The following is a 13,477-nucleotide window of genomic DNA, read 5'->3' as shown; positions in this document are numbered from 1 at the left end:
CACCATCAAGCACCACCCCAGCCCCTGTGGGCAGCTGGTTTTGGTGGGGCAGAGGAGGAGCTGGGTGATCCATGTTTGTGCACAGAAACCAATGCATCATTAACCCAAGGAGAGTACAGCGGGTGTAAGGTGCACATCTGCCTGAGGGCCTCCAGGAGCACCTGAGCCTACAGGAGCAGCTGGAGTTGGTGCTGGAAGCCTTTCTGGGGCATTCTTCCATAACAAAGAAAAACCTGAGGAAGGAAAAGAGCTTGTTGCTGACAAGCCAGGCAAGGAAAACAGGCTGCCGGCACTGTTATATTCACTGGAAACAGCTTTGTCATAAGCTGTCATGAGCTGAACTCAGACCTAAAGGTTATAATCAAAACCTTCCCCCCTGTTGAGCCCCTTCTTCTGATTCATTGCCACTTGCCAGCAGATGTGTGAAATGTGGGTTCACCTCATCACTTGGGGTCATCCTCTGAGAACACAGCCTGTGAAGGAAAATATTATCTTCCTAGATCACGTTTTTGGAGGTAATGGCTCAGCAGTCAGGATGAAATCATCAAACACCACGATGAGCTGAAGCAAAAGCCATAGATACTGGTGTCTGGTTTTGACCAACTGGCTAATAAAAGACACATCAAGTTTGTACTACAAGTTTATTACAGTAACACAATCAGATTGATGATTTTCACAGCTAAGATGCCTCATTATAGCAGGGTATGTATAGACATGTTATTCCCAGCACATTACAATCTTTTTATCTTTAATCATGCAGCGAGTAATGTACAAACACAATTATATGGAAGATTATTTTTCCCCTAAAAAAGAGAAACCAAAATTACAAAAGTATGGCTTTATAAGAAAGTCATATCATACAATGAACATTCATTTGTACTTGGGTATGGCAACATTCGGTCTTAATCAGTGAGCAATAGCATCTGTCACTGTCATGCTGATTCCAAAAAAGCCAAGGGAACTGGGAGCAGAGACATGCCCATTGGTGCCAGAGAGATGGAAAATATAGATCTGTATACAATCCAAGTATGAAAAATGTAAAAAAGTGTTTTCAGTGGTGAAGCATCACATTTATTTCTATGCTGAAGTCATTATGGAGCCTTGAAGAATGTAAGTGTACAGTTTCTATTTTCCTTTAGACCAACAAACATCAAGAGTGATGTAATTGAGTTAAAAAGCATTACTTCGGCTGTAAAGATGTGTAACTGAGGTCAGAATCTGGCCTGTCCTTCCTGCTAATGGTGCTGCAGAAATAGACAGAAGCATACGGTTAGGAATTCAGCAGTGGCTGAATTTTACTGGCAGCCCACAGAAAAGAAAGACAAAAATGTATGTTCAGTAGGTTTTATTAAAAAAAAAAGGTGGATTTGAGAATAAAATGTGGCCCCTATCACTAACTCTTCATGGGGTGACTGTGGTTGTTGTTGAGCAGAAGCCCTTGTCCTTGGTGTTCAGAGAATTATGAATGACAGAATGGTTCAGGTTGGAAGGGACCTTAAATCTCATTTAGTGCCAACCCCCTGCCCCAGGCAGGGACACCTTCCACTAGACCAGGTTGCTCCAAACCCTGTCCAACCTGGCCTTGAACACTGCCAGGGATGGGGCAGCCACAGCTTCTCTTAGAAGCACCCATTTCAAGAGCAAATTCTCTTCCTCTTTACAGGAGAAAAGAACTGTCCTTACCTGTTAGCAGCACGGAGCTTGGGACACACACTTATCTCATGGAAAGGCTGCTTTCTTAAGGCATTGACCACTGATGGGAATTGGACTATTGGTTTAAATATTGTCAGTCAGTTATGAGTTCTACCAGGAGAGGGCAGACAGAGACACAAACATACATGTACAGCCCGGCTCCCACACGTTTCCATGCACACACACAGACATACATGTGCACCCAGACATCCACACGTTACACACACACACGCAAGTCACTTGCCATGATGCTGATGTGATCCTCATTGAAACTTCAGTCACACATATACACACTCAGCTCAGATCCTTACAATGCTACTCCTCAAAACAGAACTTAAGAGATGTAACCTGAAGAGTCAATCTGTAACCCAAGGGTTAGCAAAGATTTTACTCCCTGTTTTTTCTCTTTGCTTTTCTTCTTCTTCCCAAGCTAAGAAATAGATTCTAGCTGCACTTAGTACCTACAAATACAAAATGTAAACATCACTACACAGCACTTAGCACCCTTTTGCTTAACAAAGTCACTAACATATTTGAAATGCAACATAGATTTTTCAAGACTATGGACTGTCAGGCTACAGAAAGTATGGAAAAGAGTTTACTTTTGCTAACGATCTGGCTTGGAAAGAGTTGAGGAAAAAAATCAGCGTACACAGGCCTGAGGTAGATTTGGCTGTATGTAATGTCACTGTACTGAGCAGAAAGAAAATGGGGTCTCAGACCAACATGCAGGTGACCGCAAGACAAGCAAACCATGGTTAGGGAGAAGATTCCTCCCTTCCAACAGAAGGATGCCTCATCCTGTACTCACATCTCTACAGGTGATGCAAAGAGTTATCATCACAAAGCTAATGGCCCTAAACTCCAGCCTAGCAGCACTGTACATGGAGGTCCGACAGCAGCTCAGCAGCTGAGGGCCAGCTAGTGCTTGGTCTCTTGTTAAAGTGGTCAGGAGAAGGAGAATGAGAGGGTTGTGGAGTGCAAGTACTTGCCTGTTGCGCATTGAGCTGAGTACAATTTATATGCTGGACAACAGGGGGCCAGCAGCTTTCTTCCAGGCTGTGGTACCAGATGCAGATATGCCCCAGAATGTGAGTTTCCTGAGCAGTTGCTTGAGAATCTGTCTCTTACCTGTCTGGGCCAGTGGATAGTGTAGCCTCCCACATGGACAAATACATGCACACAAGCATCTTGCTGTCTGCTACAAACCCACCCACAAAGGCTGAAGTGCCTGAAACGTGACCTTTGCAACCATTCACAACTACTACAGCCAACAAGAGATCCCTGCACCATTTTAGACCCCCTTGCTCGCAGTGGGTTGGTCTGGGTCTCTGGGTACAGCTTCCTCCTTGTTAGAAAGTGCTACCCCATTAACACAATGAATTCCTACCTGCCTCCTCTGATTTGAGTCCAACAGCTTTCCCCTCCCTCCTGGCTTTTCTGGAACTCTTCATAGCACCAAAACTCTCCTGTTTTTGAGCCAGATCTGCTCAATAACTGCAATAACAATTGATCTTCCTTTCCCTCCCTCTCTGGGATCTCTGCTCCCAGGGCCTAATTACTATTCTAATAAGATCCATCACCAGCCTCCTCCGCCTCTCGCCCACCCGGATGAGATACTGCATTGCTGGTAGGGACAAACCCAATCCTGCTCCTTCGCATCCAGGGGAGCCACAGGAGCTGTGCCCTCATCAGCCTTGGGCACAAGCACCTCTGCCTCCAGCTCCGGGTTTCTGAGGGCGGCCTGGGCTGGGGAACCTGCAAGGGGTGACAGCAGCAGCTCAGCCACTGCTCATAATGTAAATCTGCCTTGGGCTCTGCTTTGCTTCCCAAGCGGTGACAGCCTCCGCCTGCCGCAGAAGCTGCCGAGTGAGGGAGCAGCCTCGCAGCGAAACCCTCACCCAAAACTGACCCTGAATTTCTCTGCCACCCTTCACACCCTGCCCCAAGGAGGAATACCACATCCTGAGGAGAAATAGACCCCTTATGGAAAGACACAAAGTGTCCAGGGGCAGGGATGGAAGGACACTGCAGCACCGGGAATGTGGGATTTCAAGAGAAAGGTTAACCCCTTCCTGGCCTGCTTGCGTCTCTGGTGGCTGGGCTGACATCACAAACAAGCCTGCATCTTCACCTAGCAGAGCCCAGACAGCACTGGCACTGAGCTTCTTCTGAGGCCCATGGGAAAGGATGTCTGGGAGGAGCATCCCAGTGCCTCTGAAAGGATGTTCCAGTTGTCTGTTCCCAGGAAATCGCCACCAGGCCGTGGCTGGCATCACCAGCATCCTGGCACATGGAGGCATCCTGCACAGAAAGAAACCCAGCAGAATTGCTCCCTGTGGTGATGGAAAAAGGGTGTAGCTCCAGCACAGCCATCTTGGCATAGGCACAGGGAAGTAGCCAGATGAGACACAAGCCATTTTTGCATGGAGCAATTGAAATGTGAATGCATATTCTTTCTTAGCTTGCTGAAAGGGGTTTGTGCCCCACAGCCTTTGGGCACAAATGCGTTAATGCTGCTTCAGCAGAGTGGAGGGTTGCACTTACAAAGAGAGCAAACACTGGGGTCCAAAATTAGGGATGTCCCGCAAAGGGAGTTGGGATCCTGCTACTGCTCTGTTGGTGGTGAGCACAGCCAGGAGACAGGACCAGTTTGAACAGAGAGGGCTCTGCCTTGGCAGCAAGGCACACAGCTGCCCACAAAGCAGGGCAGCCCCAGCCCTGCCTTCTGCAAACACCCCCTGCCTGCAGTGCCCAGGGGAGTCAATGGGAGCTGTTTGTATTTTCCAGGATCAGACCCTCTGTCTGGACCTGGGTGGCAGAAATACTCTTACTGACATCAAGTGACAACTTTCAACAGCAGAACATCATACACCAGCTTAGGACAACTAGCAAATGCCCTCAGACCCACCGGGAAAACCAGTTAGTGAGCTATGTCTCTTGTTGAGATAACATTCGGACCTAAAACACAAGTTAAGGAAGAAATAATGTCACTTACGAAGGACAAAGCTTCTGCTGGCCCTGCTCTGATTTCCATTTGTCTACTGGACAGCAGGGAAAATGGTTCCTTTCCCACTGCACAAGTCTGTACAGGCATCAGGGCTGGGATTGCCTTTAACCCACTCACTCCCAGGCTATTCTGCCTGTCTTTATCCCCACCCCAGAAATACACACTCATGGCCCCTCTCTGAACTCACACCCTCCACACTATGACCTGCTGAAAAACAACCCAGTAAAACCAGATACTGTGCAGGATCTGATCTACATCCCTGCAGCATCAGCCATCGACTTTTTGGTTATTACCAGATGATGCTAGATCATTGTTGGAAAGGAAACCTGGCATCTGAACCCTGTTGGTACGGGATGGTATTTCTCCCAGCTCTAGCAAAAACAATCCCATAGTTACACCATTTGACAATCCCACTGAGCACATAGTTTCTTTTTACCCAGGTACATTACACAGGATACAGTGATCACATTGGGAATTCAGATACACTGATACCAGCTGACAGCTAAGAAACTGAACATAACACAGTCTCGACTACACTTAACCCTTCACATGCACAACAAAACAGAAAACAAGGAAGGCTTTTGCCTTTAAAAGTGCCGTGCCTGCAATCAGTTAAAAAAAGACATTTAAAATCTTGTCACAAAAGATTGAATTTTCCAGTATAGCCTAAGAGGTTAAGTACTAAAACCACACTAAAATGCAGAGGGTGGTGGATGACCAGCTCCCCCAAGTTGCCTTTGAAAATCCAAGACCCAGCAAATATAGTCAAGGAAAAACATTTACCACATTTTTTGTCGGTAGCTTTTTGCCATAGGATGGTAAGGGCTTTAGTGCCTGAGGTATAGGTAGTTCCTGGATGCTTCTAGGGAAGTGGGAGGGGGGAAGAGTCTGGAGGATAGTTTGCATAGCTTGCAGATATAAAGAAGCAGGTGTGTTCCCCACCAGGCTGTTGAATTTGTCTTCCCCCAGCAAAGCTGTCCAGTGGTCAGGATGCTCCTGCAGAACTTTCCGCATCTTAAACTGTGGGTTGGGCATGAAGAGCAAGAGGTAGTCGAGGCAGAGCTTCTTTGATGCCACGTTGACTTTGGAGTCCCACATCTGCTCCAGGATGACGTCCAACGGGGTAAGCCCTTTGCTGTCCTCTATCCTGGGAGAAGCTCCATTCCCGAGGAGGATGAGGACTGTCTCCGACCTCAGCAGTTCACAGGCAAGGTGCAGGGGGGTTTTCCCATCTTCCAGATGAAAGCAGCCAGTCCTATTGATGTAGGAATTCAAGCTGGGGAGCTTGTGTGCAATTTTGATGATCAGCCCCAAGATATCTCTCCTGTCATATGTGACCGCCATGGCCAAGTGAGGAGCAGAGGATGGGCAATAGCAGAAGTGTTCCCCAGGCACCTTGAGAGCCTCCTCTGGAAAATGAGACAGCAGATATTGAGCATAAGGCAGGTGATTATGCACCACTGCATAGAGAAGGGCTTCTGAAGGTGAGTAGGTTCTTAGGCTGGCATTTTCCTCCCAGTAAAAATACTCCATAGTTCTCATGTCTTCCAGCATCCACACAGGCTTGTGATCTCTCACAGCCTGGTAGAACATATAGGATAAGAACTTGCAGTGCCTGCTCTGATCATCCTGCAGGCTGGCCTGGTTACTGGCCATGGCTCAGCAAATAAAGAACAGCTCCACGTAAAATCACTCCACACTGTAAGATCTGTGCACTTGGAATGCAGATCCCGGTGCTGCTGCAACCTTCAGGCTGTCATTGCTGCCTGGACTGCACTAGCTGGAATGCATGGGCTGATCATCTCCACCCATTCATTGTTTTTCCCTTCACTGCAGTGGTTTTGTTTAGGTAAGCACAATCCCACAGGCTCAGTTAACCCATGCCATGCAAGCAGATGGTTAGTAAGTACATCCCGCTCTGTGCGTGGCACAGGTTACTGGAACGCTGTCAGACTGCGAGTGATTTTATACACACACAGCTAGCGAGAACAGAGGGAGAGACTAAAATTAGCTTGAGAGGTGAGGCGGATTTCTGTCTGCATTTCGTGTCGAACCAGATCAGCTCATGCACTGCAGTAAGTGTAACAGCAATATTCATCTCTCTTTTTGTGTGTCACTCACACATACACAGCTCGTTATATAGTAAAAAATATGTGGCAGTGTAAAATGATCCACAGATGAAAACACACATGATTATATGCTTGGGAAAGCAAGGGATTGGTAGCTGTAGCATTAGGAAAGGATCCCTATTTTATAAATAATGGTATGGCTAGCCACTTAGGAGACACTGATGGTAATGGATTGTCTATAAGGCATTAGTGATGTTTAAGATCCCAGCATTAATGTCTGCAGAGAACAGAGTCAAGCTGCATGTAGAGTAACTATAGCCCAGAGTCATAAAGCAAAAGCATATTGCTCAGTTTAAACACCTGCCTTTGTTCAGCACAGAAGTATCTGTGCCTCTCTGTTGCACAGCAAGTACATAAACAAAAGGTCAATGGCCAAACCCCACTGGTGTGTGGAGAGCTTTGATGGGAACACTTCTCAGATGTCACCATCCAGGGCTGGGGTCAGAGCCAGTCGCAATGGGAGGAAGTGGGATTAATGAATGAGACTTGTACAACGCCCTGGTTAAGACACAAACAACCAAGGTCTCCAAGCTTGAGGCAGCAGTGCCTGTGGGATGAGGCAGAAGGACCTGCCCAAAATAAAATTCACAGAAAAGAAATGAGCTAAATATTCTTTCTGGCAACTTGTGTGGAAAGAAGGAGGGCTTCCATGTGCCTTATATATCAACAGATTGCAGTAAGATGGTGTCTCACCTTTTTTATATGAAAACAGGGAAAATACAGCATTTTTTTTTCTTTTTTGATTTAGCAAGGACACAAACATTTATTCAGTGTACTCAAAACAGGGACTATTCAAGTATCAAATCTGAACATCTCCAAATGCTGTCTGGGGTCTCCAAAGAGAAAACCAAAGCCACTCACAAAACTGGGTGTAGATGTAGCACATCTTCCAAAGTTCTGGGTGCTCAGTTCCATAGCACAAGCATTTCTCTTTAGGGAGTTTTTTTCATAGGGTTGGATCAAACAATTATATGTCCAGTTTTCACCCACCATTACTGTGGTTATGCATGGAAATGCTGCTACACAGTTATCTGTACAGGGTATTGCCTGTTTTGTACCCATGGTCACAACGAACTAATGTGCATGCTCAGGGCCAGATCAAAAGCCTGCTGAAGTGCACAGGGAGGTTACCACTGACTCCAGCATGCTCTGGCTCAGGCATTAGTTGAGCACTTAGAGACACACATTCTATTTCCCCAGTTCCTAACCCAAAGTATCTGAAACTTGGACTTAGGTATGTGGAAAAGAGGTGAATCAGTATTGAAGTGGCTAGGCTCTTTTGTCTAAAGCTCTCACAGAGCTTCTCCTAGCAGTAAATCATGACTATACGCCAGGGATTACATGTATTTCTTTATTTCCATGTTGCAGGTATGGGAAAACACATACACACACTTTACATGGTTCAGTTTTGCAGACCAAACTTGGAATTGTTATATCTTTGCACAGTGGTTATAGCCCACATGGAGTTCAACTTGGTGCAAAGACACAAAAAAGTCAAGGGAAAAATATTCTGCGAGTATCTCCAAGGAAAAGGGAATCCAAAATCCCTTAATAAAGAATGGCCATTGGGCTTATGGCAATCACATCTACATCACAGGTCCAGGATGTCCAGGACACGAAAACATCTGTAATTACAGCTGACCTTGTAATGACAGATTACACCCTAGCTCTGCTCAGCAAGCCCAGCATAAAACTAGGGGAGTCTTTTGCATGGTTTGCTTCCCTCTGTATGTTACTAAATGGCACAGGTCTGCCTGCTGCGGTGGCCCCTGACTTTGGCCTCTTTTGTCTTTTCCAGGAGTTTAGAAAAGCTGGAGCTGTTTGATGGCAGTGCATTGCTTCTCAATTTTATCACAAGCATAATGCATGTGTAAAACATAGCTTCATTAGAAATGGAAGACATTAACGTGGAACTGAGGAACTGGAAGAAGATTAGGAGCTTGGGAGTTTCTGTTTATTTCCTTGAATTTTGATATGTGGCTAAAAAGAAAGTACGCAACTCATAAAGTGTTGTGGCTTCCCTCTTGGTCAAAGTGCAGCCTAGGAGGTGAACAGAATCAGGTGTGACTCATAAAGAGAGCATTCAAGAGAGCAGGAACCGTTTAGAAGGGTGAAACTGAAAAAAACTCACCATTTACTATTTCAGTTGGGATCAAGATGCTCTTAAACCTCTCCTGGACAGATAACATTTTTCACATTTTGATGGTGATTTCAGCTTTTAAAGTAATTTGTTTACTGTGAGCCTGTAAGAAATACAGTGTTTTTCTGAGTTATTCAGGGATCTTTTTAGAGTGTTATGCTCAACATATGGTATCTGGACAAAAGGGGAGGATATCTGACATGTAAAGATGTGAATTTACTGTTAGTATTACTGAAATCTTACCACTCTAATAAAAAAGAAAACATTATTAGTCCAGATCTAATTATTACAGAAAGATAAAAAATACTCCTATGCAGAAAAAGTTTCAATGATGATGATGATGATAACAATAAAAATAAAATATACTACTACTAATAATGAGTAGTTATGAATATACTTCCTAGCTTGGAGCCCTGTTCCTGGTGCTATGCTCCCCTGCCCTTGCTCACCTGGGTCCTAAGGCTGCTGGTTTCATTCTGGTGGTGCTGTTATAGGGACTCATCAGCATCTGGAGTCCTTCAGTGGGAGGAATGTGAGGTTGATGGTGATGGTTTCTTCCTCCTCACTCTAGAATATTCTGGGGTCAGTTTTAGGACTGTCAACATGCTTTTACACCTCGCCTTTTCTTCATTGCATTGAAACTCCATTTTACACCTGAATTTACTATGTATGTTGATTATATACATGTAAGACACTATTTCTTTGCCCTCTTTGCTGCACCTAAAACCATCCTTGTGCAGCTCCGTATTCCTTTAACTGGTGAGTTTTTTGTAGCAGTGAGGTCTTGAGTCAAACCTCTGCCCAATCTTTTCCCATCCCATGCCTGTACTCCTCTGTACCGCATCCTGTGCCTCTACTTCTCAAGACCTCTGCTGTCATAACAGGCCTATGATTAACTCTATTAACTCTAGCATATGAAGTTGGAGTCATGAACACTTCATGGTGCACAGAAGGGCTGATAGTTACTAATTAGCAGGGCTTAGCCTGCTGCATGTGAGTTTCATCTAGTGCTTCACTTCCCAAGTGCAATGAGCCTGAGCCCTACACAAGAAACAGAAGGCACAGGAACTGCATGTATCAAGGGGCTGATTGTGCCTCTGTCTTTTCCTTTGACCACTTTTAAACTCAGTGTATGGACAGAGCCCTTGACGTAGGAAATGCTTCCTGCATATATGGGTGTTGACAGGCACATCAACACACCCACCAAGAGCACAGATCAATGCAACATGAGCATTTTGAGAGCAATGCCAGATGATGAGCTTCCTTACAATGCACTTAGGGCAAAGTGAAGCCTGCTGCAGACGCAATAGCACCTTCTCAACTCTGAAAGAAGGAAGGTGTAAGACCGAAGATGTATCTTGACATTAAATACTCTGTGTCTCCAGCTTCACAGGATCATTTGTAGAACCTGCTTTAGTAAATTTGTAAAGTTTTCTTCTGTTTCCTACAGTATAGTTGAGAAAAATCCCGGCCATTGTAACACTGTGGTCACCTAATGCTCACACTTTGTGTTACAACCTCCATGACTGACAAGGAGTAGCTGAGAGAGGCAGACAACAAAGCATGAAGTGTCATGGAGTTTATGAAGTTCTGAACTCTGGCCCCTCATAACAGGTATCAGACTATTTTAACAGCATTTCTTCAGTTATGATGAATATTTGTTCATTTAATTCATCTTCTTGCTTTAATAAAGAAGTTCTAAAATACATGGCAGGTGTCTATCTCTGCCCCAGGTGAAAGTTGAATGCTTCTTTTCAGAGCCATTCTCATCTCTTCTGCTAAACATAGCCTCAGTGTGGGCAACTGCATGGCACTGACCAACTCCAAAGACATGCTGAAGACTATCTGGTTGTCACTATGTGACCTGAGTGGCAAAGACCTAAGAGGCAGGAGCAGCACCTAAGTGAGGTGGCAGAATCGAAGAGTGAACTTTCTCAGAGTCCTGGAGAAGACACAGAGCAACAAGGTGCAACTAGTGCCATCCTTCTGCCTGTGTTCTGAATGGGCTGCTATAGATGTGGGATGCAGGGCCCAAATAAGCTATCTGGCTTACTGAACTCTTTAGTTTCAGGGGAACTGCTTTCAAGCAGCTGGTGGGATTGCCAGAGCCTGGGCACTGCCAGGTGCTGCAGGCTGGTCAGGGCAGAATTCCTACCACCATGAATCAAATGCTTTTCCTTTATCAGCTCCTGGGGAGAGACTGCCCATTTCTACAGGCAGGCACCTCAGATAAACACTGCAGTCACCCCAAAGGAAGGATAAAGATGTTTCTGACTCTCACTGAATGTCAGACATCTCTTCAAATATAGGTCAGATCAAGTAGCATGCTTGTGTTTGGAGGATGAGGTGTCAGCTCAGCTTAATCACCTAGGAAAACAAGGCCCATATTATTCCACTTTCTGAAAATGCTTTTGAGACTTCACTGCACAGAGCCTATGTGGCAAAAAATCCTGGTGTCTCCTATTTCTGTGAGCCCATTTATTTCAGATCCCACTCCTGTCCTAATTTGAGACTACATCTCCCGAAGACTGTACATAAATAGACAGATCACTATTCCTCTTCCAGAAAGTAACCTGTCAGCTGAGCTCTGTTTAAAGAACAAAAAGCCCTTGCAGACAGTCTGTACCCATGGATTCACTGAACCAGATGCTGTTTTTTCCAGTGAGTGGCTGAGGCTATGACAGTCTTATATTGATGGATGTTTTCCTTCCTCATGATGATTAAGGGTATTGGTGCTCTGTTTTACCATATCTCTGTGTAAATATCCAGGCTGACAACTACTGCATTCAGGAAGGTTTGAATGCATTTAGTTTCCAAAAGTGATGAAAAGCAATGCTTTTTTACACAACCCATAATTAACCTGGGGAATTCAGTGCTACACAAGACTGAGCCTAAATTTACAGTTTCCAAAGTAAGATTTTATGTTTTCTGTAAGTATAAGGTCTTTGTTCTGTGTGTATGCAGCAACTGACAGTAGACAAAAACTGTGGCTGCAAGGGCCTACCACTGTGTAGATGGGCAAGTAGGTAAAACACTATAGTGCCATTCCTGACACAATGATGACAAATTTATCTGGACCCTCTTAGTAGTTTTAGTGCTGTATTGGTTGTGAACAAAGGCTTGTCAGAAAGTCTGTGTCATACTTCCAATGAACATATTTGAAACTTTATTTTGAATCCACCACAAAAGAAGAATCCAGGCTGTGAGCAGCAATGTTAAACCTCACAGTCTCCAAGCTGTAATCCCATAATTAACTGCTGGAGGTTACTGAAAACAACCTTAGCAATCAGCCTTAGCATCATTACAAATGATTTGTTAGGAAGGTCTTTGCAGTGTCTTCTGAGGCCTCAGAGGCTGAGAGAGACTTCAAAGCTAATTCAGTCATCAAGAGTGCCTATTCCTAGGCCCTGCATTCCATTGTCTCATAGACTATATATTTCTTCCAGAGTCAAAGACAACCACTCACCACTACATTCTTTGCAGTTTCCAGTGGGTTCTTCTGCAATGGCCTTTTAATCTGGGATAAGTGTGCCATCTGATCAACAATAAGCACTTCAGAAATACCTGATAAGTGTATTTGTCCAAGTAAAATTCTACTGGACTTTATTATCTCTAATGTTTTGTTCAAATAATTGTATTGGAATAGTGGAGTCCTTGAACAGGGCACTCATGGTGAGAGTCATTGACAACTTGCTTCTACTACCTCATATAACGTGTTCAGAGCTTGCTAACCTGAAGCTGGTCATCTGTTTCGTTCTTGTCTATGGTTTAATATATATGTGAAGCTGGCCAGTGAGAATTCGCTTGATAGCAGATGGATTACTAGCAAAATGGACGCAGGAAATTCCATAAGGCTGCTTAAAGGATGTTTTGGGCACAGTGGCTTCCCATTAAATCCATTGAGTGCAGTGTTTGCTTGGACCATGAACATTCTGTGGGAGGCTCATTCATCAGCACCCAGAAAAATATCATCTTGGACAATACAAATACTATAAATATCAGAACCCTGAAACTGCCTTTAGTGAGATCCCAGCTAACAGCTGTTGAACATTAAAGCAGAATTTAAAGGCCTTCACAAAGCCACCCTTTCACTCACTGAGGCCTCTAGCTCATTTATCTGCCTGATTCAGGACAGAAAAATAAATCCTATTTGTGCCTGATTAAACGTACTGAAATATTCATCAGTAATGCCCCAAAGGTTGTTGGATTGCTTCCCCATACTGCAGGATTTAAGTTGATCACTCCTATATTCTGTTTAAAAAGTCTTCTGCCCATCAAGAGTAAAACCATCTCAAAGCTGGTAACTGGTGATGAGGGAAGAACTTTAACTACACAGTATAAGTACGGTGAGAGGCAGAAATAAATCAGCTCAAGAAGCAGCTCTTCCCCTCCATACAATAAAGTCTGCACAATCTCATGTTTGCAGTCACCTGTCTGGGTGACTCGTGCCAGACTGCCTTTGCAAACACTTGTTCAAGACCTCAACAGCAAGGTACTGAAATGAAA

General features: G+C 44.6%; 1 protein-coding gene across 1 annotated transcript; it reads right to left on the bottom strand.

Annotated features, from left to right (window-relative positions):
• Positions 1–627: 627 nt before the first annotated feature.
• Positions 628–6,471, bottom strand: LOC101878248 (ankyrin repeat domain-containing protein 9-like). The gene is made up of 2 exons (XM_031051663.2): positions 5,486–6,471; positions 628–1,244 (listed from the first exon to the last, which is right to left on the bottom strand). The coding sequence occupies exons 1-2, from the start codon at positions 6,356–6,358 to the stop codon at positions 1,236–1,238; spliced, it is 882 nt and encodes a 293-aa protein (XP_030907523.1). The 5' UTR covers positions 6,359–6,471; the 3' UTR covers positions 628–1,235.
• Positions 6,472–13,477: the final 7,006 nt, after the last annotated feature.

This window comes from Melopsittacus undulatus, chromosome 3 (assembly GCF_012275295.1).
Source record: "Melopsittacus undulatus isolate bMelUnd1 chromosome 3, bMelUnd1.mat.Z, whole genome shotgun sequence".
NCBI classification, from domain to species: Eukaryota; Metazoa; Chordata; class Aves; order Psittaciformes; family Psittaculidae; genus Melopsittacus; species Melopsittacus undulatus.
This window is presented reverse-complemented; position numbering and strand designations above follow the sequence as displayed.

Coding starts and splice junctions, on each gene's coding strand:
- LOC101878248 (XM_031051663.2), bottom strand. CDS start 6,358: ATGGCCAGTAACCAGGCCAGCCTGCAGGATGATCAGAGCAGGCACTGC.